This window comes from Sus scrofa, chromosome 14 (assembly GCF_054392235.1).
Source record: "Sus scrofa isolate SSC_HxYL_T2T_F1_AM1 chromosome 14, Sscrofa_HxYL_maternal_Yorkshire_Landrace_v2.0, whole genome shotgun sequence".
In the NCBI taxonomy this organism is placed as follows: Eukaryota; Metazoa; Chordata; class Mammalia; order Artiodactyla; family Suidae; genus Sus; species Sus scrofa.
Window position 1 is genome coordinate 62,865,176 of NC_139396.1, and position 24,898 is coordinate 62,890,073.

The 24,898-nt window shown below is 53.2% G+C and overlaps 2 protein-coding genes across 5 annotated transcripts in view; one reads left to right on the forward strand and one right to left on the reverse strand.

Annotated features, from left to right (window-relative positions):
• The window catches only part of MYO1H (myosin IH), a 148,899-nt gene that overhangs the window by 119,435 nt on the left and 4,566 nt on the right, over positions 1 to 24,898 (reverse strand). Inside the window, exon 1 of one of the 2 annotated variants that reach the window (XM_084995554.1) lies at positions 156 to 280. The exons of the other annotated variant lie outside the window; for it this stretch is intronic. The gene's annotated coding sequence lies outside the window, so the exon portion shown is untranslated. Of the gene's footprint in view, positions 1 to 155; positions 281 to 24,898 lie in introns of those variants that run through there. 2 annotated transcript variants of the gene reach the window in all.
• Positions 231 to 24,069, forward strand: FOXN4 (forkhead box N4). Of its 3 annotated transcripts, XM_084995592.1 has the most exons (11): positions 329 to 433; positions 1,260 to 1,348; positions 1,644 to 1,806; positions 15,084 to 15,229; positions 17,698 to 17,822; positions 17,920 to 18,030; positions 18,338 to 18,465; positions 19,297 to 19,393; positions 19,549 to 19,756; positions 20,454 to 20,846; positions 22,196 to 24,069. In XM_084995592.1, the coding sequence occupies exons 4-11, from the start codon at positions 15,175 to 15,177 to the stop codon at positions 22,453 to 22,455; spliced, it is 1,377 nt and encodes a 458-aa protein (XP_084851718.1). In that variant the 5' UTR covers positions 329 to 433; positions 1,260 to 1,348; positions 1,644 to 1,806; positions 15,084 to 15,174; the 3' UTR covers positions 22,456 to 24,069. The 3 variants fall into 3 exon arrangements, with proteins under 3 accessions (XP_084851716.1, XP_084851718.1, XP_084851717.1); XM_084995590.1 differs by lacking the exon at positions 1,644 to 1,806 and having other exon boundaries at positions 231 to 433; positions 17,917 to 18,030; XM_084995591.1 differs by lacking the exons at positions 329 to 433; positions 1,260 to 1,348; positions 1,644 to 1,806 and adding exons at positions 14,178 to 14,392; positions 14,752 to 14,817 and having other exon boundaries at positions 17,917 to 18,030.

The window sequence follows — 24,898 nt, forward strand, 5'->3', positions numbered from 1 at the left end:
TGCAAGTTTTAATGCACCCAGCATCCTTTTGCAACTTAATTCTTTTGGCCTAAATCACGCTTCCACTGTTCCTCAACGCAAGCTCGCGCATGCAATTGGGACCACTGCTGGCAAAGTTTGAAGAAGGGTGTCCCTGCCCCTGCGCCACACCTCACCCGGAGCCCCGGGGCGTGCAAGTCTCGCTGCTGCTGGGAAACGCCCGCTGCAATCCCCTTGACCCTGCCCTGTAACTGACCCTTGGGGAAAAGCCCCCCTACGGCTACTGCGCATGCTCTGTGCTGGACAGCTCCAGAGAGGGAAATTTAAAAACGGTTCGAGCTGCGACGGCGGCCAAATTGCGGAACGCGAGGGGCGAGCGCGAGGGAGCCCCCCTCCGAAACACCCTCCGCCCCAGGAGCGCCTGCAGCGGCGGCCCGGCGAGAATCGGCTCCAGGTACCGCCTTGCAGGGTCGGCTTTGCGTCCTCCTCCCGGGCAGTGCCTTGCCTTGCATTTCCTGGGGCAGGGGGGAGACCCCAGGGCAGGGGATGAGGCAGCCGCCTCTCTCTGCTCCCCTTTTCTCCTTTCCAGGAATCACTGATGACTTTTGGAGCGGATCTGAGAGTCTAGTGGGTTTCTGTATTTGTTTCAGATTCAGAGTTTGAGAAACTAAGGGAAGATTTCTTCTAGAGGCTATGTGTGTAGCAGGGGTGGTAAGGGTGTGTGGAGTGAGGGGTGGATTGGTTTTCCAGCAAGGGCATGTGGCATTTCTGAAGGCATTTCCAGAGCTGGAGTCCTGCGGGGATTATTCCCTTTGCAAATGGGAACTTGGCTCCCCCAGAGAAACCTACAGGACACATCAAGCTGCCCTTTTGTGTTTATTTTTTTTATTTCCAAACTAGTCATAACTGAGCTGCAGTTGGAAATAGTAGGCTTGGAAGGGAATCAGGTTTTTCTGATTTCCATTTCGCAAGTACACCTTTTCCAAGATTTGACATTTGGATTCTAGAGCCTTCCTCTGCCCTTCCCCCATGAATTGGAAAGAACCTGGAATTTCATTCCATTTTCTTCATGTGCTCCTAAAATTCTGTAGAATTTCCCTGGGAGAGTGACCGGGGATGCCCAGAAAACCTCTAGTAATTTGTTTTCCCCTTAAAAAAAAAAAAAGTACTGTTAGTCGTTTGAGCTCCATCCTTTTGAATTGTGGGAAAACTATGAGTTTTCTGCCCTGTCCATATCGTTGCTGATGGGAGCTTTGTTTTCTGCTTGTCTTTCCTCCAAGGAGATGATAGAAAGTGACATCTCATCCATGATGTCAGGAATTATTCGAAACTCAGGGCAAAGTCACCACCCCTCTTCACAGGAATACAGGTGAGGGCTTCAACAATAATACAGGATATCTTTTTAAATGGTTTAGTGTTCCTGGTTTATGGTTTCTGAAACTGCCCAAGGACTATGCTTACCTTACCTTCTATGATTTTGCAGGTGAGCCAGAAGGTCTTGGTTTCAAAGGTAGTCTCTCTGAGGGTGTGTAGCTTGTGGCGTGGGCAGTGGGACCATTGGAAGCCTGCAGTTTTTTGTCCTAAGAGAGGTCCCGTCCCAGGTGAGAGACTGGGCATCCGGGTGGATGTGACGGTGACAATAGTAGCTATTGCTTCTCCCCCAGTGGTTCTAACAGGGCTCCAGGAAATGCTCTCCAAGAAAGGAGAAAGGGCTTGTCCAAGGTCACCAGCAAAGGGAAGGAGAAGGAAGAGCAAAAAGAAGGATCCCAGCATCTCTCCCTTGAGCCAGTGAAGGCCTGACCTGGTTCCCAGTGCCCCACCCCCAAGGCAAGCACCACGTCCATGGGTTGAGGGGGCACAGCCCAGATTATGGAGTGGGGACAGGACAGGGGCTGGCCTAGGAAGAGCAGGCTGTCACCTCAGATCAGCCCTGTTTACCCAGGGGCTGTCTGGCCTCCCGTGGCCACTGCAACTCACCAGCAGTGGCCACGGGAGGCCAGCAGTGCCTTTGCAGAAGACCACAGCCCCCAATTAGAAGGAGGCTGCTTTGTGGGCCTGATGGCTGCCTTTGGAGACCCAAATGAGGCCACAAATTCAAATAAATATTTGTTGAGAGACTGCCATGGGTGGGGCTAGCACCCCAGAAGTGGACCAGGCACACACCAGTTTGTGAGTACCTACTGGATGCCCAGCTGGGACGGTAGCTCCGATGAGCTCCCATCAGAGAGGTGAGGAGACAGAGAGGCTCAGAAAAGTGCAATGGTTTTCTCAGGATCACACAGCCCAAGACCCCGGGCTTCTTTCTTGTGCTGAAAGTGAGAGGGGGCAGCATAAGGCTTAGGAGGAGCTTGTCTCTGGAGTCAGAGTCCCAGCTTCCCTCCTAGCACCTCTCTGAGCCTGTTTCCTAATCCATAAAGTGGGGACAGAAATAGTACCCACTGCACAGAGGTGTTACAAAGATAAGTATTTCCACTCTGTCATTTGCCAACTGTATGATCCTAGGCAAATCCTGGAGGTCTAGCCTTTCCTTTTCACGTGGATTCAGGGCTGTTTTCTGGTGTTAAACAGCATGAACAGAAGGTAGCATATCAAAATAATAATGATAACGATAATAGTAATAGCTGGTGGTTTCTTAACTCTTTAGTGCCTGCCTGCCCTGGCCACGACCACCCTCATGAGAATTGCACTCTTGGAGTTCCCGTCGTGGCGCAGTGGTTAACGAATCCGACTAGGAACCATGAGGTTGCAGGTTTGGTCCCTGCCCTTGCTCAGTGGGTTAACGATCCAGCGTTGCCGTGAGCTGTGGTGTAGGTTGCAGACGCGGCTCGGATCCCGAGTTGCTGTGGCTCTGGTGTAGGCCGGTGGCTACAGCTCCGATTAGACCCCTAGCCTGGGAACCTCCATATGCTGCGGGAGCGGCCCAAGAAATAGCTAAAAAAAAAAAGAGAGAGAGAATTGCACTCTTGCACCCATTTGGCAGATGAGGAAACCAAGGCTCAGCCAGGTTGACTTAAAAGAAGATGTAGCTAGTTATAGGGACAGTGGGGACTCAAACCCCAGGCTGTCCCACCCAGAGGGGACGATGGCCTCCACCACTGGTAAAGAGCACAGGTGCTGGAACAGAGTAAGTTACTTCATCATCTCCCAGCTGTGTGACCCTGGCCAAGCCAACGCCCATCTCTGTGCCTCAGTTTCTTCATCTGAGAAATGGAGCCATGAGAGAGCCCAATTTGCAGGTCTTGGGAGGACTCTGTGTTTCCATTTAGCAAAGGTGTTCAGCCAGGCCTGGGGTGGAGTGCTTTCTCAAAGAAGGGAGTTTTTCTGATTATGCAGCGACCACCCCCCACCCCTTCCAACCGCTCCCATTTTTTTCCCCAAATAATAGCCTGGGAGAAGTTTATGGGCTTCTCATTCCCCCATCCCACATCTCCAGAGAATAGCTCCGAGGACCACTCAGGCTGCCCGCTTCCAGCCCCCACGCAGCCAGCCGCCTGCCCCTCCATCCCCAGGGGCTGAGTCTGGCCGTTAACTTTCAATGGCTGTGTGTGGGGAAGGTGGGGGTGGAGGGGGGGCAGCAGCTGGAGGCGGCTGCCCTGTCCCCAGGGAGCTGTCGGGAGTCAGTGGCCGGGCCTAGAGAGCAAATTGGCAGAAAGCATTCCAGCCCGCCTGGGGCCCAGGGATGGGGACAGCCCTGACCTCCTGGGCAATGGCTAACAGCTCATGTTCGAAGTGGGTGAGCCCGTTTCCCCTTGGCTCAAAAATAACAGGGAATCTACTCTTAGAGGTGCTGGGAAATAATGAGAGTTAATGAGCACTTACTGTGTGCCAGGCCCCGGCTAACTCTTTATTCTAGAAGTCCGATCCCACACACTCCTTTTACAGATTGAAAAACAGAGGCCCAGAGAGGCCAGAGGAGGCAGGCAGCTGGCCCCTTGGACCCTCAGCCTCTCCCAGGGCCATGCTGCTCAGAGCCCTGTGAGTAAGTCCTTACAGAGCCCTCTGCAGGGTATTTATTCCCTGAACCCTCCATCCTTCCTCTAAGAAAGGAGGTGACTATGGATAAAACCATTTCCCTCTCTGGACAGTGGTTTTCTTGTTGGTGAACCGCAGTGCCGGGATCATGGCAGATACTAAATGTGCATTGGATGGATGGATGGATGGATGGATGGATGGATGGATGGATGGACGGATGGATAGATGGAGGGATGGGTAGAGGGATGGGTGGAGGGAGGGATGGATGGATAAAGGGATGGATGGAGGAATGGGTGGATGGATGGATGGATAAATGTCGCATGAGACATAGCACATCCATGGAAAATCAGGGGAGTTTCATGCTCAAGTGATGACAAAATCCTGTCCTGTGGATCAGGGCAAGCAGCCACCACCTGCCTTTCCTCTTAAGCCTCCTGCTACGCTGAGTGTGGGGATGGTTTAACCCCCATTCCAGACTGACTCCACTCATCCGTTGTATCCTCCCTGGATGGGGGGGCTCCATCTGGCAGGGGCAGTGACCATCCCAATATCTTTACAACCCTGCACACTTCAGAAGAGCTCTTCAAGCTCCCTGCAGCAAAGAAAGAGAGGGGGCTGTCCTGGGGGGCAGGCCTCCTTCCGATCTGGTGTTTTCACCCCCAGAAACATGCACACTGCACACGCACACACACCAAGTCTCGAGCCAAATTCTAGGAAAGATTCTTTTCCCAATTCCTAATCAGATCATTTCACCTTGAGCTCACTCTTGGTGCAGCTGGGCATTTCCGAGCTTGCTAAATAGTATCTGATTTTCTTTTTCCTATCAACGGTTACAAAAGAGATTACCAAAGGTATGCTAGCTAAATAAACAACTCCACAAAAGGCTTAATCCCTTTTTGGTCAGGTTGGGTGGGAAGCAAGAACAGTCTGTAGTGATGTCACAATTTGTTACCACATTTCAAGAAGGCAGGTAAAACCTCCTAGTTATAACCCTAGTGGATGTGCCTCTGCCCTGCCAGAATGATGATCAGACACCCTGCTCCCCACAGAGGCAGTATTTTCTGGGCTGACCCCTCCCAGTGACCATGAAAGGCCAGAGGAGAGAAGAAAGAAACAGGTTTGAGTATCTGCTGGGCACTGGACCCTGTCTTACAGGTTATCTGATTTTATCCCCACAGCTGCCATCTGTGGTGGGAATTATTCTCATTTTTTACAGATGGGAAAACCGAGGCACAGAAACACAAAGTGACTTGCCCAAGGTTCAGACGACTGCAAAGGGGTTGAGATGGGATTTGAACCCTAAGCAGATGTCCCTTCCAGTGCACAATTGCTTTATCAACTCTGAGACCCCCCCAAGACGGGGAATAAAGGGTTAAATGTAAGCTCTGGACTCAGAAGGCAGGGGTAGATAAGAGAGTACAATGAATAAATGATCTCAGGAGCCTATGCCATGCATAGATACTAACGGCACTAGTTATTGCAGGGGGTGGAAAGACTGGGAGATGCCAGACTGTTTTGGGAGGGCTTCCTGGCAGAGGTGGTGTCTGAGCTGGGAAGGAAATGGAGAGATTGGGGAATGCAGGTGTGTTGGAGCTGAACTGGACAGTACTGGGGTGGGAAGGGATCCCTCTTCCCTTTCCTACTTCAGCAGGTGTGGAATAGATGCCCACAAGGGCGCCAGACCCTTTGCTGGGTGCTTAACAAAATAGCCTCTCTGTCCTTGCCCTCCTAGAGTGGAAAGATCAGAAATAAGTGTAAATGAATATCTCATGGCAAAATGCTAAACATTCTGCAGACACACACAGGAAGGACCACCAGGGGTGGAGGTGGCCAGGGAAAGTCTCTCAGTGGAGGGGAATTTTAGGCTAAGGATGAAGCACGATGAAGAGCCAGCTGTGAATGAGTGCATGGAACAGCATTCCAGGCAGAAGGAACAGCATATGCAAAGAGAAAAATAGAAGTTTTGAGGACCAGATCATGGCAAGGAGCGTGACTTTTCCTACATTGGATTTTAAGGACAGTGATGAGTTCTGATGTTCCATTAGAAAGGTTACTCTGACTGCTGGGTCTGAAATCCATTCACTGCACAAACATTTGCCTAACACACGAACCAAACACATTATACCATGCCCTTCAGTGGTTGACCTACCCTGAACCAGGAGGCAGGCCCTGTTATTCCCTGTATTCTGCACATGAGAAAACTGAGTTTCAAAGGCCTTGAGTTACCTACACAAGACCCCCATTAGGACTGGGGCCAGGACTGGAATCCAGGTCTCCCTGGGTTCATCAGTCCAATGCCTGTGCTCCCGGCTCACCTTCTATCCCTCCATGGGATCAATTAACATGGATGATCATTTCAGGATATGGTTAATTAATGTTTTCAGCTTGGTCCCCTGGCCAGTGCAGAATGGCAGCCATGGACTCCAGGCTGCTTCGCTTTGCCCAGGGCTGCCTCATGGTCCCCTGACCAATGACCCTGTCACCATGGAGTCACTTTGCAGCCTGATCCTTCTAAAAATGACATGATGATGGTCATCATGCCCTCTTGCCCTGGGCTTGATTTATTTCAGCCAAACTGGCAAAGGACCCGACTGAAGAATCTCTAGGATGGGTCGTTTAAATCCCAGCTCCACTGCTGACACCCTTTGTGGCTGCGGGGTTGTCACTTCCCCTCTCTGGGCCGTCGCCATCCCATCTGTAAAATGGTTATGATAAGCAGCCTCCCACAGGCTGGCAGGAGATAAGGGGTGTGCAGACCCAAGGGGGCTGGCAGGAAGGTGGGCATGCCATGGGCAGCGTCCCCTCCTCTGCATCCCTAAATCAATTAGAAAGTTCTCTTCTTGGATGGAGGGAGTTTTGTCTGCCTGCCAGAACAGGGCCTGGCAAGTAGGAGTTCAGGAAATAGCTGTGGAGTGAAGCAGGTGCTTCCCGAGTGTTGGATACTCTGCAGGCGGCCCTCCCCGCAGAACCCGCTTCATGCTGAATCCATACTCTTTACAGGATGTGAACACTCATATGAGCTGCTACCATGCAGTGCACACCCCACCTGGACTGTCTCATCCAGTCCTTACAACCCCCTGGGAGGTGGGTACAGGCATTAGCACTCCCATTTTACAGATGAGCAAACTGAGGCTCAGAGAGGTAGATGACTACAGGCAAACCTCATAGCTACTAAGGGGCAGAGTGGGTTTCAAAGCCAGGCCCGGTCTACACTCTGGAGAGCCTACACTCATAACCAGCTACACTGAAATGCTACAAAAAGAGAAACACCAGAACTCTGGGCCCAGGCTTTCCAGCTGAGATGGGCCCAGAATGCTGCACTGTGGAGGGCCCAGGCTTTCTGCTATACCCAGAGCCTTCAGAGCAAGACTCATGAGGGCACAGGGGCAACACATGTAAAGTGAAAAGCACATAGCCAGCCCTTGAAAAGCGGCAATCCCAATATTGCACCCATAACAGAGTGTTATTCTGATGTCGATTTTCCCAGGGTACCACCTTGCTCCTAACCAGGCTCTGACCCCCTCAAACGGGGACCATACCCTTCAGCATCCCACTTCCCAGCAGAGGTGGGCTGCCTCTGCACAGAGATAGGAGGGGCCCAACCCCCTTGCCTTCCAGATGGGGAAACTGAGGCCTGGGGAGGATTAGGTGGGAGGTGCTGGGGCAGATACCTGGGGCCCCTGCCAGGAAGCTGCTGAGGTGAGTTCCTCTGGCTTGGCCTCACCTTTCCTATCTGTGAAAGGGGGTGATGATGCCCCTGGGTAGGGGGTGTAAGTATAAGGAAACAATGGATGTGGCCGAGCTTTGAACAGATGCGCCCACCATTCCCCCTGGGTGGGGAGCTGGGAGTGAACTCTTCTGTTCAGGAGGGGACTCTGGAATGCTACCTAGGTCTTTTTTTTTTTTTTGCCCCCAAAGCTCTCCATTCACTAGTGAGGGTCCCCTGATGGTGACAAATCCCCCCACTTGGGTTGCGAAGGCTGTATTGTCAGGGGTCTCCTCTGGAACCCCTGGACTAATAGTTAAACTTGCCTTTTCAGTGGAAAACTAGATGCTTCCTTTGATCTAATGCTTATAAGAACTCTTGTCATATTCTTGACAGTCCCCTTAGGGGAGGTGCTCTTACTATTCCCATTTTATACACGGGGAAATGGAGGCCCAGGACAGGTGACAGTCACACAGCCAGGGAGCGTTCATGCTCAGGCCCACCTGCCTTGGGTTCACACCTGCTGCTAATCAGGGTGCGACTCTGCCTTCCTGGAGCCCTACAGCCATCACTGCTTTTAGATGGGGCACTGGAGCCTGGAGAGGGAAAGGGCCTTGCCCAAGATGATAGAACTTTGGAAATGCAACCAGGGACTTACCTGCAAGCTGCTCCCCTGAGGTACAGGGCCTTTGTATCAAAAGGGACCTTGGGGGTTGCTTAGGCTCATCTTTTATCCAACAGACGCCTGACAGGTCATCCCTTGGCCCCTACTTGAATGCTCCCAGGACAGCAAGCTCACTACTTCATAAGTCACCTCAGTACATAGCTTCCAATGTTATAGAGCACTTCCTCCTAATTTCCTGGCTAGGCGGGGGGGTTGGGGGTGAAGGACTGTCCTTATAACAAAACCTAATAAAACTCCAACATCCATGAAATCAGCTCCTTAACTGTCCAAAAATTCAAATCAAATGTCCAGTTGTTTTAAGGCAAGGTAGAAACACCACAGATTGTTCCATCAAGATCAAAGAATGTTTCAGAATGCTGCTGCCTAGTAGAACGCTTTGCGATGGTGGAAATGTCCCACGTCTGCACTGTCCACTGTGGCAGCCATTGGCCGCCAAACACTTGAAATGTAGCTGGCATGACAAAGAAATTATCATTTTATTTAGTTTTAATGAGTTTAAATTTATTTATTTGTCTTTTTAGGGCCGTGCCCACGGCATATGGAGGTTCCCAGGCTAGGGGTCTAATCGGAGCTGTAGACACCAGCCTACGCCAGAGCCACAGCAACGCGGGATCCGAGCCGCATCTGTGACCTACACCACAGCTCACAGCAATGCCGGATCCTTAACCCACTGATCGAGGGCAGGGATCGAACCTGCAACTTCGTGGTTCCTAGTCAGATTTATTTCTGCTGCACTACAATGGGAACTCCTTTTTTTTTTTTTAAATGAATTTAAATTTAAATAGCCATGCATGGCTTTCTACTGGATAGCACAGTCCCCAGATTTTCTAGAATTTGCAGAGCACATATTTCGACCGTTTCACAGAGCACATTTTCAACACACACATACTGTCATCAACCCAGTCTCTGGCTGGGGGATCCTAGACAGGCCCACTTCTCCCTGGCCTCAGTCTCCCCATCTGGAAAATGGGAAGGTAGGAATGCTATCATTCCTGATCCGGCTCTCGTGAGAGTGACACAAGATCAGTCATGTCACCCACTTAAGTTCAGGGCAGGGGGCACCCCAGGGGCTCACTCCAAACTGTGGTCACAGGCTGTAATAAAATTCAATTTTATTTAATTATAAAATCAAATAAAATTAAGCTGGGCCATTCATCCCTACCTGGGCCCCGGGGGATGTGGAGATAGGGCATCTGAACAGCTGGATCTGTTTGCTCATTGGTCCAATCCATGAGTACTTACTGAGCACCTACTGTATGCCTGACACTGTGATGGGCCCTAAGGGTAAGGGCTCCTCCCTTAGGGGATGCAAGTTTCCTCCTTTAGCATCAGGCTCTCCTGGGGCCGCCTATGCCCGGCAGTGAACTCAGCCCCTGTCCTACTGCCTCCTTGCCAGATGTGGGTGACCCGAGATCTGGGAGTGCAGCCCCTGCCCTCCCTGGGGACATCAGCTGGGTTCAGGATGCTCCCTGGGGCTCAGGTAGGGGGATGCAGACAGGTCCTGAGAAGAAGGAAAGGCATCCTTTGTGAAAGAATAGAATGTATGCAGGTGCGGAGGAAGGCACAGTGGAGGTGCCTTGAAGGCAGGGCCCATCATGCTAGGCCTGTGTCAGAGCATGGCATCAACTGACTGCCTGAAGGGTGAGGCGGGCATGTGGGAATTACCTGGGCGGGGAGAGCATGTGTTAACTGCTTTCATCCCCTGAAAGCCTGACTCAGTAGCTTTGGCAGCGCTGGTAGGGACACAGGAATGATGGGTGTGTGAGTGTGTGGGATAGAGCGGGGTCTGCAGGAGATGGGCAGGCCCCACATCAGAGAGAAGGGACGAAAGGAGAGGAGGGATGTTTACTAAGAGCCTCTTGTGAGTGCTCTGCTGCTGTCACTCTGCAGAGGAGGAAACTGGGGCTCATGAAGGATTGGAAGCACATCTGATGTCACCAGACAGGAAGACGGGGGCCAGGACTTCAGCACAGGGCCCCATAGACACAGTGACAGAGAGAGACAGAGACATGGACAAGGAGAGAGTGGGAGAGTCAGAAAAGAGGCACAGAGGTGAGATAGGACTTGCCGGGGGTGGGGGTGGTGGTGCAGAGGGAGCAGATGGAACGAGCTGGGTCTTTGGAGTTTCATTCTTGTGGGTTCCTCTGGAGGTGACCCCAGGTGGGCAGGCAACAGTGACATGGTGACTTGGGTTAGGAGGGGCTGGCTCTTGTCCTCACCAAGAGACCCAGAGAGAGAGAGCAGGAGAGGTTTTGGGAGACCCCAGCGTGACAGGGCTGGGTTTTGCCTCATCCTTTGCATTGCAAATGTCCCATCATTTTCCAGCAGAAGAAAAACCAACTCAGGAGGCTGACACAGCATCTCTCTCTCACACACTCTCTCTCTCTCTCTCACACACACACACACATTCCAGGAAGTAATCCCAAATCCTCACTTCATCCCCACTCCAGCACACCAGTCCTGGGTGGGGTACCAGATATTGTTACTCTTATTATCATTTCATGCCCATTTTATAGATGTGGAAACTGAGGCTGAGGATTAAGTGCCCTTCTGAGGGTCTATCGCTTGGAAGCCACAGTGGTTCCTGAACAAGAAGTCTTTCTCTTATCATAGCTGCCAAGAATCCCGGGTTTATGCCACTTAAAATGAAGCCCTAGGAGAAGACAGGAATGGGGCGCTTGGGGGCACCTTGAATGAAGAGACTCTAGGCACTGGAGAGGGAGAGGTTTCGGGGCCTCCACATGCCACCGTGGAGATAGGGCTGTGCTCTGTGCCTCTTTGCAGGGGGCAAAGGAGGGCAGAAGGGAAAAGAACAGAGATGGTCCAGACCCCGGGCCAGGCAGTGGGGATGGGACATTCTTACTTACGCCCTAGAGCGTCACCTGGTTCCTGTGACACAGTGAAGAGGTGCCTGGGTGCCAGAGACCCTGTGAGGCAGCGGGACATGAACCAGGCTTTGGGCCCACAGACTCCACCAGAGGGCTCCCGGGCATCCAACAGACATCTCAGGAGACCAGCTGGGCCACGGGCCAGGCAGGTGGAGGCAGACACTGTGGCCTAGGCAGGAGGGAGGAGCAGAGCGCCCCTGGGATGCCTGAGGCAGCGGGGGGAGTAGGATCAGGGCCTGGCTGCCCACCCCCAGAATGGGCATCCAACCCCTGAAAAGGCAGAACTGGGACCAGGCCTGTGCTAGAAGTTGAACACACTGGCTCACTTGATCCCTGTAACAACCCAGGGCGATGCATGGTCTGTTACTCTCCCATTTTCCAGATAAGAAAATAGAGGCTCGGGGACTTGAAGTGACTTGTTGGAGGTCACACTGGCAAGGGTCACAAGGTCTTGAACCCAGATCCGTCCAGTCAAAGCCTGAGTTGTGCCCATGCCCCTGTCACACACCCTCAGGGCTGCCCTCCCCCAGAGCTTAGGGAGGCACTAAAATACAGCTTATCGGGCCCCAGAGCCCAAGGGTAGGACTCCAGGGTCTGGGCTTGGCCTTGGACTCTGCATTTGAACCGGCACCTGGGTGAGGGCGGTTCACACAGCCCCAGGTGAGAGACCTGGATTCAGGGTGGGGCCCCCTAACCCCACTCTGGCAAAGGACATCCAGCTCCAGTCCTCTGCCTGTGGTGCCGCAGGAACAACCCAAGACTGGAGCAGACAGGCCTGTGTTCGAGTCCTGGTCACGATTCTGCTTTCACAGATCTGGCCTCAGCTTCCCCATCTGTTGCCTGTTCCCTGTTCCTGCCCTAAAGCTGTTGCCAAGACTCAAGGTGGCAGAGGGCAGCTAAAAGTGCTGGCTATGACAGTCACTGTCACACAGTTCTCCAAGTTGGTGGCCTGGGGTCAGCCTGGCAGGCATTTAAGTGGCACCACTGTGTGCAGGGACATGGGGTGATGTGGGGTGATACGGGGCTCAGGGCCAGCCCTCAGGGAGCAGGGAGGCAGGTCCAGGGCAGAGGGATGGCAGGGCAGGACCCTCTGGCCCAGGGAGCAATCAGGATGCAGAGGGCGTCTTCATGCCTGGGGTGTGGGTGGCAAAGACCTCCTGGAGGAGGAGGCATTCCCGGCTGGAAAGGAGCCCTCACAGGAGCCAGCAGGCCCTGCCCTGGTCTTTTCCTGGACTCTGACCTTGGCAGCAAACTGCCTCCTTTCTCTTGGTCTCAGTCTCCCCATGGGTGGAATCCCCATGAAAATGAGGGCCGGATCAGGAGAGGTCTGAGGGGACTTTGACATTAAGAGGCCAGGAGACAGAATTTGAAGTGCGCTTCTGGGAATAAGTAGTTCGGATGGAGCAGGGGAAGTGCTAGCAGGGCTGTCTTGAAGTGGAGGTGAGGTCATGCTGGGGCTGGGGGCGGTGGTACCAGGAGCAGGACAGACCCCAGGCTACTGCTGGGGGCAGGGGTTCTGCTGTAAAAGAAGGGGGGAAGGGGAAGCCCCCTGGGGCTCACAGACAGCAGGAAAAAGAAAAGAAGGATCAGAAGAGCACCATTAACTCAGCCCCTACTACGAGTACAGCTGCGAGTACAGCTGTGTGCTAAGCAGTTCCCTTACGTGATTCTCACTCTTGGGGTGGGGGTGGGGGTGGGGGGTGGGGGAAACAGGCTGAGAGCATGTGCATCCTCAGGGCCTCAGTTTCTCCATCTATAAAAGGGGGATAGCATGGAGCCCAGGGTCTGGCCTACGAGAAGCAATCAGTAAACAGAAGCTGCTAGTGGCAGCCGCTGCCCATCTGTGCCCCCAGAGCCCACAGGATTGACATACCTCCAGTCCCCTGCAGGCCTGACTGTCATCATTAACATGAATGCTGATATTAATGACAGCAAAGTCAGACACGGTTCCAGGTCTTTTCATGGACTAATACACTGAATCCTCACCAGATTGTAGGCCATTATTACTTAGCCCCATTTTACAGATCAAAAACTGTGGCTCAGAGAGGTTAAGTCAGTGGCCCAAGGGCACACAGGTAAGTGAAGTCAGGATTAGAACCCAGAGACCAAGCTCTTAGCCAACACATATACTGCCTTATCAGAGTCACCTGCCACCAGAGATCCTGTTCCATGGTGATACCCAGAAACCTGGCGTGTTAACAAGAACCCCCCCCCCCGCCGCCAATTCAGGGGGCTCTGGTGGGGCCCCCGCCTTGAGAAACCTGCCAGCAGGGCCTCATCTCCACTCTTCCCTGTGGCCCCAAGGCTAGGCAGAGTGACAGGGGTACTGGGGAGCCACAGCAGGTTACTGAGCAGGAGTGGGGATTACACCATGGGATGCTGGGAGGCTGGCTGGCCGTGGGGTGAGGAGGGCTGGGTTGGGGCCAGCCAGGCTCCCCCAACAGCAGGCAGCACACCAGGCCCTGCCCCTCGACCTCACCCCATGGTCTCCATGGGCCCGAGGGGACAGATGGCATCGCCCAGGCCTGGCCTGTCACTCATCCAGATGAGTTATGAGCAGGTCGAATGGGCAGCAGCCGGGGGTGGGAATGGGGGCTGTAAAAACAATTGCAGGGAGACCCTAGGACAATGGGAGCCACGTGCCATGGGGGCAACAGTCGTTTGTCACACAATGGGCCGCCAGGGGACAGCAGCCGGGCCAACTGCTGCCACTGACACGGGCCAGGCTGAGTTTTCAAATCGTTTCCAGGCCCTGTTTTCCTATGAGGCAGCCAATCGCCAGGGCAGCCGTGCGGTCACCTGATGCCAGCTTGGTGGGCTGAGGGCCCAGGCCCGGTGACAACCGAGCAGCGGGTGCCATGGCAACGCTAATTGTGGCCCTAAAACACTAGGAAAGGGAGAGCGGGGGAGATGGGGAGGAGGGGGAGGAGAGACAGAGAAAAAGAGAGAACACGGGCTTGAGGCAGCCACACAGATGGCAGGAGGGGTGGAGGCTGAGTCTCCCTGAGGCCCCAGGACACCTATTTTTGAAACTTGGAGTTTAGAATTTGGACGGTGGGCCTCTGGGCAACAAACCAGAAAGTGCCTGGCCTGTGGGATGGTGGGTCTGACTTGGGCTCCTGGCCAGTTTGCTGCACATTATAACACAGACAGCATCCTACTGTGAGGCCCGGGACCCTCCAGGGGTGGGGCAGGCGAGCATGACTTCAAGGGTGCTGGGGAGCTATGGTTGCCCCAAATTGGTGTACCTGCCTGGTAGCCTCAACGGCAGGCTTTTTCCATAGAAAGCAATGCTCATGAATTGGCTGGGGCAGGGGGGATGGTGGGCGTGGGTCCTAACTGGAAACTTCAGGGGCTGCATGGGGTCATGGTGAAGTGTTCTGGCACCGGACCCCACTGCTAGGGCTCCAGCTCCCTCACTTCCTATACCGTGTGGCCTTGAGTGAGTTGACTCAGTGCTCTGAGCCTCAATTTCCCCATCTGCAAAATAGGAATAATAATAATAATACCTGCCTCATCAGGTGACTGCGAGTGTCAATGGGTTAATACCGGTAAAAGACTTGATTTGATTCAGTGCCTGGCACATAGTAAGTGCTCAACAAACACGAGTGTGGATTATTTGGGGGTAGGATCTGAGTCAGATGGAAGTGGGTAAAGGAAGGGAGGATTTGAAGATATGTGATCTGGCTGCCAAAGAGGGAACCCCTGGGGATGGGCAGATTGGAGGGTTAGGATGGTTTGGAGGAGGTGATGAGAGGCTAAAGGGAGTGATTCTAGAGGTAGAGGAGCCCCCACCACCCCCAGAGTTGGCCTGAGCTCCCCGCCCCGCCCGAGCTCCTGCCCCTCCCTGCAGGCTTCTGGCCACCACTGGTGATGACGACCTTCCTGGGGACCTGCAGTCGCTGTCGTGGCTCACAGCTGTGGATGTGCCACGGCTACAGCAGATGGCGAGTGGCCGCGTGGACCTGGGCGGCCCCAGTGCACCCCACGCACACCCAGGTAGGCTCAGGGGCAAGGTGGGTGGGGCGAGGGTGGTCCCAAGGAGGGGCAATGCCCAGCACTGCCATCCACTGCTTGGGGCTGTGGCCAGGTCACTCTTCTCTCCTTCCCTGGGTTTCTGCCTCTGTAAAATGGCACTACGTCTACCTTCCCCAGAGGGACGTGCTTTGTTCATTTGCTCATCGCTGTGCCAGATCCTGGGTGAGCTAAGGTTTTAATGAAGAATAGAGATAGACTGTCCCTTACTCCCGTGCATCTCAAACACCCAGAGCAGGCGGCAAACTACGGTCTCCAGAACCAAATGCAGCCTGGGGCCTGTTTTTGTAAAGAAGGTTTTGACATTTTTCAAGTGTTATTAAAAAAAAAAAAAAAAGTAGGAGTTCCCATCGTAGCTCAGTGGTTAACGAATCCAACTAGGAACCATGAGGTTTTGGGTTCGATCCCTGGCCTTGCTCAGTGGGTTAAGGATCCAGCATTGCCGTGAGCTGTGGTGTAGGTCGCAGATGCGGCTCGGATCCCACGTTGCTGTGGCTCTGGCGTAGGCGGGCAGATGCAGCTCCGATTCAACTCCTAGCCTGGGAACCTCCATATGCCATGGGTGCAGGCCTAGGAAAAAAAAAAAAAAGAAAAAAGTAGACAGATCACCGGGGTTGGCAAAGCCTGAAATATTTGTTTTCTGAGCCTTTACAGACATTGACTTCCTTTACCTCTTCAAAGTAAACAAGTACTTTGGGAGAGGTAATTTAGGAGTTTGGGATTAACATATACACACTACTGTATATAAAACAGATAAACAGTAAGGACCTACTGTATAGCACAGGGAAGTCTACTCAATGTCCTGTAATAACCCACAATGGAAAAGAATCTGAAAAAGAATATATATATATATGTATATATATATATATATGTGCCAGACCCTGGGTGAGGGTATATTCTATCTGTATACATATATAGAATATATGCATATATAGAATACATATACTATATATATAGAATACATATACATATATATACATATATTCTATATATATACACATACATATAGAATCACTGATTCTCTTTGTTGTATACCTGAAACTAGCACAACATTGTAAATTAACTATACTTCAATTTATTTATTTATTTAATTTAGTTTGGCCACACCCATGGCCTGTGCAAGTTCCAGGGCTAGGGATCAAACCATAGCTGCGACCTGAGCACACAGCACTGACAGCACTGGATCCTGAGCCTGTGGTGCCACCAAGGAAACTCCTAACTATACTTCAATTTAAAAATGCTTGTAAAATGACTGGGGAAAAAAAGACTTTGACTTCAAAGAGAGTACTGAGTACAGGGCCTGGCACACAGTAGGTGCTCACTAAATGGCAGCTAGTTGCAGTCATGGCAAGTGGATGAAACATTTAGGGACACGGAAGGTGATGAAGAAAAGCAATCAACAGAAACAATCGCCCTGTACATTAAAAGTGTGTGCAGAACTGAAAAATTAATGTCTCAGAGTGTTTCTTTCATTGGATGAATTGTTCTTGGCCAAAACATCAGTAGCCGATGTCAGCGAACTTTTTCTGTGAAGGGCCAGTATCTATTTGAAATGGTCTCTGTTAAAACTATTCAGCTTTGTCACTGCAGGGCAAAGCCAGCCATACCCAATATGTTAAATGAATGGGTGCAGTTATGTGCCAATAAAACTTTATTTACAAAAACATCCTATGGGCTGATGTGACCTGGTAGCGAATGGTGTGTCAATACTGATCAAGAACTCCAAGGGAACAGCTGTGTGATTTTGGGGGCGTGCCCTCCCTCTGAACCTCTTTCCTCATCTGCAATGAAAAGATAATAGAACTGCCCTCCTGGGGTGTTGTGAGGACTCAATGCAGACAGTACCTTGCACACAGTAGGTATTTGGTAGATGATAACCATGAAATAAGGAAGCTCCTTCTTTCATGGCATCACTGCACACCTCCTTTGTGCCTGTCACTATGCCAGGCATTTGGAGCACTAAGTCATATAAAATGTGGTCCCAGCTCTCAGGGAGTCGAGGGAGTCGACAGAAGGACAAGGCAGACAGACCAAGGAACAAAGGATGAGCTCAGGTGGCAGCCAGAAGTGAGAAGACCTGACGGCCCGGGGGCAAGAGCCTCAGTACATCAGCTTTGCTAGAGCAGAAGTGGCTACTTAAAATCAGGCTGGGGCAGTGAGACTCTGCGATAGATTAGCAATGTCTGTCATAGGCCCAGCACAGGACAAGAGGAGGGCATCTGCTCTTCCTAAGCTAATCCTTGGCAGAGGAGCAGGTAGGAACCCACTCTTCACCACTATACCTAGAGAAGTGATTTGCCAGGAACCTACTATGCGCCAGGCCCCAAGGGCGGCAGGTGGCTCCATTCTCTGGAGGTGCCCAGGGCCTGAGCTGTCCCTGCCCACAGACACAGTTCCCCCAGCCCAGGCATCTCTGTGTTTCCTTCTGGCAGGTGCCTTGACCAGGGCAGCTGACCTGCACGTGGGAGCCACCCCAGGTCCCCTGCTCCACAGCCCGGCCGCCATGGCCCACCAAGGCATTCTGGGTCTGGGTCCCATGGCCAACCACGGAGCCAGCGTAAGTGCCACCACTTGGCTTGGGGAGTGAAAAAACATGTCCTGCGGGGCTGGAGTCCCCCTTGACCCTCTATCTCCTTCTCTTCTGGACCCAGCAGATGAGCCAGTTCCCTATCGGGGGCCAGCCCTCATCCAGCCTGCAGGACCCGCCACAGCTATACTCTCCTGCCTCCCATCCACAGTTCCCGCTGCCCCCAGGCGTCCAGCAGGTACCGGGGGGCTTGGAGAAGCCCTGGACTCAGAGGCAGACGCTCCTGGCTTGGGCTGGTCAGGGACTGCTCTGAGCCTCATTTACCCACCTGGAACATGGGAGTAACATTCCCCACTGTGCCCACGTCATGGGGTTGTGCTCACTGGGTTCCCCCCACACCCTACAATGGGCAGACACAAGACTGTCTGCTGGGGTTGTCAACCCTGCATCTGGCTCTTCAAGACAGAGTTGGGGTGGGGTCATTTTGAGTGACTCACGCTCTCTCTCTCTCTCTGCCTCCCTTCCCTGACCCTGCCTATGAGAAGTGCTCTCCTGTGGGCCTATATGGCCCCCCATTTGGGGCGCGGACACCCTACCCCCAGTCCCGAATGGCTGTGCATGCATCCCAGGAACTGCACCCCAAACACTACCCCAAGCCCATCTATTCCTACAGGTGAGGTCTGGGGGGGCCGGGATTGTGGGGGACTCGAGGGGCTGTCTGTAGGGCACCTCAGACAGTTGGATGTGGGGACCTAGGCTTCTGGGGAGGGGGGAACCCCTGGGTGGGACCCGTTCTTAGGAAGGACCGTCATGTGGTCAGTCAACTCCCAGGGTTGAGAACCCACTCCAGACACTGAGCCCAGCGCTCCAGTCTGTCACTCACAAGTTGTGTGGCCTTGGGGAAGTGGCTTGGCCTCTGTGAGCTCCAGTTCCCTATGAGGTAAAGTCATCAAAATAATACTATTGTGTACCTCACAAGATTTGTGGGGAGGGGTAAGCAGCCTAGTTAAAAGTCTAAAGGCCCGGGAGTTCCTGTCATGGCACAGCAAAAATGAATCCAACTAGGAACCATGAGGTTGTGGGTTCAACCCCTGGCCTTGCTCAGTGGGTTAAGGATCCGGCATTGTCGTGAGCTGTGGTGTAGGTCACAGACACGGCTTGGATCCCATGTTGCTGTGACTGTGGCGTAAGCCGGCAGCTGTAGCTCCAATTGGACCCCAAGCCTGGGAACCACCATATGCCACGGGTGTGGCCCTAAAAGAAAAAAAAAAAAGTCTAAAGGCCCATTCATTATGGGGGATAAAAATTTTCTCAAATGGGTATCAATGGCTGAGCTCAGGGTCAAGAAGGGCAGGTGCTGAGAAAGAAGGAGGGCTATGAAAAGATATTGCAAGCTGACACTGTGAGTGTGTAGGGCTGGTACCAAGGGGATGAAGCAGGGACAACTTCCTGGCAGAGAGGACCTTGGGCTTTATACCTGGCCTGCCCCACACTTTGTGTGCAGCTGTCTGATCGCCATGGCCTTGAAGAACAGCAAGACAGGCAGCCTGCCCGTGAGCGAGATCTACAGCTTCATGAAGGAGCACTTCCCCTACTTCAAGGTGAGGGGTCCCGGCCCAGGATGGGGTGTGGGCGTGGCTCTGGCCTCTCCCTGGCACTGCCAGAACCCAGGACTGAGTTTGAGATCCCCTTGGAAAGAGGGGCTTCAGGGGGACATCCCTGAGGGCATCTCCCATGCGACCGTTTCTCCCCGCAGACGGCTCCCGACGGCTGGAAGAACTCGGTGCGACACAACCTGTCTCTGAACAAGTGCTTTGAGAAGGTGGAGAACAAGATGAGCGGGTCTTCGCGCAAGGGCTGCCTGTGGGCCCTGAACTTGGCCCGCATCGACAAGATGGAGGAAGAGATGCACAAGTGGAAGAGGAAGGACCTGGCTGCCATCCACAGGAGCATGGCCAACCCTGGTGAGGCCCGGGCGCCCCTCCACACACACACACACACACACCCCCACACCCACACCCACACACATCGCTGCCTGCGCCCTGCCCATCCCACAACAAGCTCAGCCACCTCAGCAGGGATGCGGACTCCTAAACACCACGCCCCCTTCTCCCCTGTGAAATATACCTCTCCTCCCCACTCCTACCTGGTGGCTGGTCAATTGAAGGGTCTGGTCAGAAACACATGAAAAGCTTTTGAATCTCACCAACAACCCCAGTTTCTCACACAGCAATGCCAAACACAACAACCATGGGAAAATACTGCTTCCCTAGCTTTCTTTCCACATCGGTACAGAGTCCCAAAATAATAAAACACTAACACCCAGTGTGGGCTAGGATGTGGTGAAACTGGCATTGTCATTGTACGGTTGGTAGGAACGTAAACTGTGAAAACTTTTCCAGCGCAAAGTAATATATCAAAACCCTGCACACTTGGTCTCCCAGTTTGATCCGCTAATTCTACTTCTGGCAGCGTATGCTGAAGAAATCAAAGATGTGAGCCAAAGGTTTATGAACCAAGTTTTCCACCATTAAGTGCAATGTCCAAGAGGCTTGCTAAAATCACATGGGTGTTAACCCTGGGATTTGCATCCAGGCCTGGGCTGGGGCCTGGGGACTCTAGGGGGGTTTCTGATGAGTGAGCTCTCCCACTTGCCTGCAGAGGAGCTGGACAAGCTGATCTCAGACCGGCCAGAAAGCTGCCGACGCCCTGGCAAGCCAGGGGAGCCGGACGCCCCCATGCTGACCCACGCCACCACGGTGGCCATGGCCCACAGCTGCCTGGCCGTCTCGCAGCTCCCGCCCCAGCCACTGATGACCCTGTCCCTGCAGTCGGTGCCTTTGCACCACCAGGTCCAGCCCCAGGCACATCTTGCCCCAGACTCCCCTGCCCCAGCCCAGACCCCGCCCCTGCATGCCCTGCCGGATCTGAGCCCTAGCCCCCTCCCCCACCCGGCCCTGGGAAGGGCCCCCGGGGACTTCATCAACATCAGCACTGACCTGAACACTGAGGTGGATGCCCTGGACCCCAGCATCATGGACTTCGCTCTGCAGGGTGAGGCGGGAAGAATGGGTGATGGGAACAGAAAGGGGGGGGTAGCCAGGTGGGGGGGTGGGCAGAAAGAAAGGGGAGGGCAGAGGAGAGGGGGCCATCTGCATTCACCCCACATCTCATTCCCTCAACAAACACTTCCTAACTACCTAATCATAGCAAATCACAAGCATTTAGTGAGTGCTTACTATCTACCAGGCCTTGTGCCAAGCCCTTCATAGACATCATCCCGTTTGGGCCTGTGACAGCCTTGGGAGGCCACAGCCCTTCCGCATCCCCATTGTGCCAATGAGAAAAGCAAGGCCAAGAGAAGTAAGGTCACTGGCCTGAGGTGGCCCGGCTAGGAAGTCACAGAGCCAGGATTTCAACCCAGGTCTCTCTGACCCCAAACTTCCAACCAGGAACTGCTCCAACTTGCATGGGCCAACCTCATGCCAGGTTGGCACATGTTAGCCTCTTACTGGCCACATGGTCGTCCTCAAAACACGGGGAAGGAGTGAAGGAATGAATGAATGAACACAGGAAGTTCAGGCTTCAATGAAGGCTCAGGGTCTGTCCATTCGCTAACATGGTGCACCTCCTATGTGTAATCCCAGAAATCCTCAGCCCTCAAGGAGCTGCGTGTATAACAAGGGAAATGCACAAGTTAGCAGGTTTCTTAGTTATAGCTGTGAAATTGGTATATTTGAACTTCCCTGCCTTTCCCCCTGGATTATTGTACAATTAAAATGTGCTAAGGATGGAGTTCCCATTGTGGCTCAGTGGAAATAAATCTGACTAGCACCCATGAGGACGCAGGTTCGACCCCTGGCCTCGCTCAGTGGGTTGGGGATCCAGCATTGCCATGAGCTGTGGTGTAGGTCATAGATGCAGCTCGGATCCCACGTTGCTGTGGCTGAGGTGTAGGCTAGCAGCTATAGTTCTGATCCGACCCCTAGCCCGGGAACCTCCATGTGCCATGGGTGTGGCCCTAAAAAGACCAAAAAAAAAAAAAAATGTGTTGAGGAAAGCTAAATTGTGGTCTTGTCCCCTGTCTTTGACCATGATGGGACTGCTTAATGAGGACAGAGGGCTTCCCACGCATCCCCTTGTTTAAGCCTTGCAGTCCTAGGAGGTGGTTTCTCTGATCATCTCATTTCGTCCAAGGAGCCTGAGACTCGGAGACGGAAGTGATGTTCTCAAGGATGCCCCGTGGGGAGGGAATGCCTGGGGCTGGGACTCTGGCTCCTCCACACTGTCCTGCAGTGACTTGAAACCCCACATTTAATCTGTGCCTCTTCCCTAAGGCCGTATTCAGACTCCGATCTGTTTGACGTGAAGCCAGCTCACCCAAATGCTCTTGTCTTTGAAAGGGAACCTTTGGGAGGAGATGAAGGATGAGGGCTTCAGCCTGGACACCCTGGGGGCCTTCGGAGACTCTCCACTTGGCTGTGAGCTGGGCGCCTCGGGCCTGACCCCCATCTCTGGCGGCAGTGACCAGTCCTTCCCCGACCTGCAGGTGACCGGGCTCTACACAACGTACTCGACCCCGGACACTGTAGCCACGTCAGCTGCCACCTCCTCCTCTCAGTACCTGAGTGCCCCAGGGAACAAGCCCATAGCCCTGCTGTGAGCTGACGGCCTCCCTGGCTCCAGAATCTGGACCAGGAGGGATGCTCGCTGGGCTGGGCGTTCCCCGAGGAAAGGCCCCTCACCTTCCCACAGGCCTCCGAAACTTCGATGGAGCAGCTGGCTGATAGGAATGCAGGTCCTCCCTCATCTCCATGGGAAGCTGCTGGGACCTCCCCAAGTCAGAAGGAGAGAGGAGAGTGGACACGCACGCCCGCCTCCCCCACTTTCTGATGCTCCTCGAGGCCTGAGATGTGGAGAACAAGCTTCTTCCTGCTTGCTTTCCCACTGGCTCCCACAGCAACCTACAGCTCACTTGGGGATGCAGGGTTGTGCCGTGAAAATGGCCCAGCAGGAAGGCTTTTAATTTATTCTTCTGGGATGAAACACCTGCTTCAGCCTCCAGCGGTCAAGCCCCGAGCCTGAGTGGAGCTGGCAGATGGTCGAACCTCCCTTGGACCAGAACAGGTTGAACGCTGAAATGGACACCTGCCCCACTGTCCTCTGGGCCCCCTCCTCCTGATAGTCTGTTAGGGTTTCATAGAGCAAATCCCTGGGCCGGGCCGGGCACTGTGACCCTGTGTACATTTATTTCTATTTATTGGAGCCCATCCACTCCTCCTCTTCAAACCTAGCCCATGGTCCCTGGAATGAGTCTTGAGGTCCCTCCCTGCAGCCTTCACTCCTAAATGATCCGTGAATCACATTTGCAACTGGCTCTTAAGCCCTTTGCAGCCCTGGGCTGCTTTTTTGAACAAACAAGCACTTTGGATACTGTGAAACATCTTAATTTTTTTAAAATCAGAAACCGGTTATTTTTCTGTTTGGTTGCCACTCGAACCTCTTACCTAGTTGCACCCAAGAAAAGAAGGACCCTGCTTTTGATTTCTGGGGGGGGGGGCTTCAAATCAGGATGGGAAGGGGAGGGATGGTAGGGGGCTTTTTGTGCTGGAATTTCAGACATCCCTGATGAAAAGAAACTAAACTGTGAACCCAGTAGAGAGTGATGCTCAGAGTGAGGGGGTGCTGGCGAAGCTGCAAGGCAGAGTATTTATTGGCACTTGTTGGTCTGTCTCATTGCCCTGTGCCCTTTTTAATGTTTTTCTCCCTCCAATTACCGACTTTCCAAGTGGCAGGTTCTGCAGACAGCTGGGTTAGAGGGGAGCCGGGTGAGGGGGCTTGGAAGAGGGGAAGTACCTAGGGGGTCATCCAGCTAAGGTGAGATGGAGAAACTACGGCAGTAGCCCACACACGCCTGTCATCTCTTGACCAAGTGGATGTCTGCTTCCTACCTTTGTGAGGTCCCGAAATCTAGAGCCAGAATTTTCTGATTAATCAATAGGTGGGCCAGCCACCTGGGAGGTCTGGTGTTCGGGCCTGTCTTGAAGGACCGTCTCTAACTTCTTCCTAATTCTGGAACTTTCCATCAAGCATCACCACCATTACCCACCGCCCAGGGCTGCCTGACTGGCCAGCACTGCTCATCTGCTTTGTGTGACGTGGCCCCCCGCTAAGTGAAGATGTTTGAGTCGTTGTTAATGAAAATCCGTGTCTGGGAGCCCACGGAACTGTATAACGTAGTGTTGGAGAAATGTCTGTCAATAAAGGCTGAACACAGCTCTGTGGCTCAGAGGAGGGGTGAATGGGGGTAAAAGGTGACAGCACCACTCACTAACCCCTCAGAGCGGAGATCCCATTTACAGATGGGGAAACTGAGGCCCAGAGGGGCGACCCTGATCCCAGGTCTTCTGCGGCCAAGTTCCCATCACACCAGGACTTTGTCATTATTGGTAAAGTGAGCCCGGCCACCAGCCACTGTCCCTCAGTGCCAGGCTCTGGATAGACATTTACTCAGGCAGGGATGTGAACGCTGCTGACTGCTCAGAAGACGAGGCTCAGAGAGGTTGGGTAGGACCCGGGGGTCCAGCGAAGAGGCAGGACTGAGTCTGTGTGTGCTGGGCTCAGAGACAGAGCTCAGCAGTGCTCCTGGGCGCTGCCTCTTTGGAGCACCCCTGAGGTTAGAGGGGGCAGCACCAGGCCCTGCACTAGTCACTGCTGTAAATGAGCCCACTTGATCCTCGTTACAACCCTAGGAAGTGTGTCTTACTAGTTATTACACCCATTTTGCAGCTGGAGAAACTGAGGCTCAGGATGAAAGGAGATGACTTGCCACCCAAGCAAAAGGCTGTATTAATTAGGAGTCTGTAGAACTCTTAAGCCCACCCAAGAAGGGGCTTGCAGCCTCACTGGGGGGACCAGACTCACACACATATGATGATTAGCAAGTAAGGAGGGGAGGGCTGATGGGACTGGGGGTGGTGTCTGGAAGTGCTAATGGAGCTCCACCTCAGTGGAGAAAAGGCAGGTGGCAGGGAGGGGGTACCTTCCTCTCCCCAGCAGCCCTCTTCCTCAGCTCCTTCCCTTGGCTCCAGGTGGCCCTGTGACTC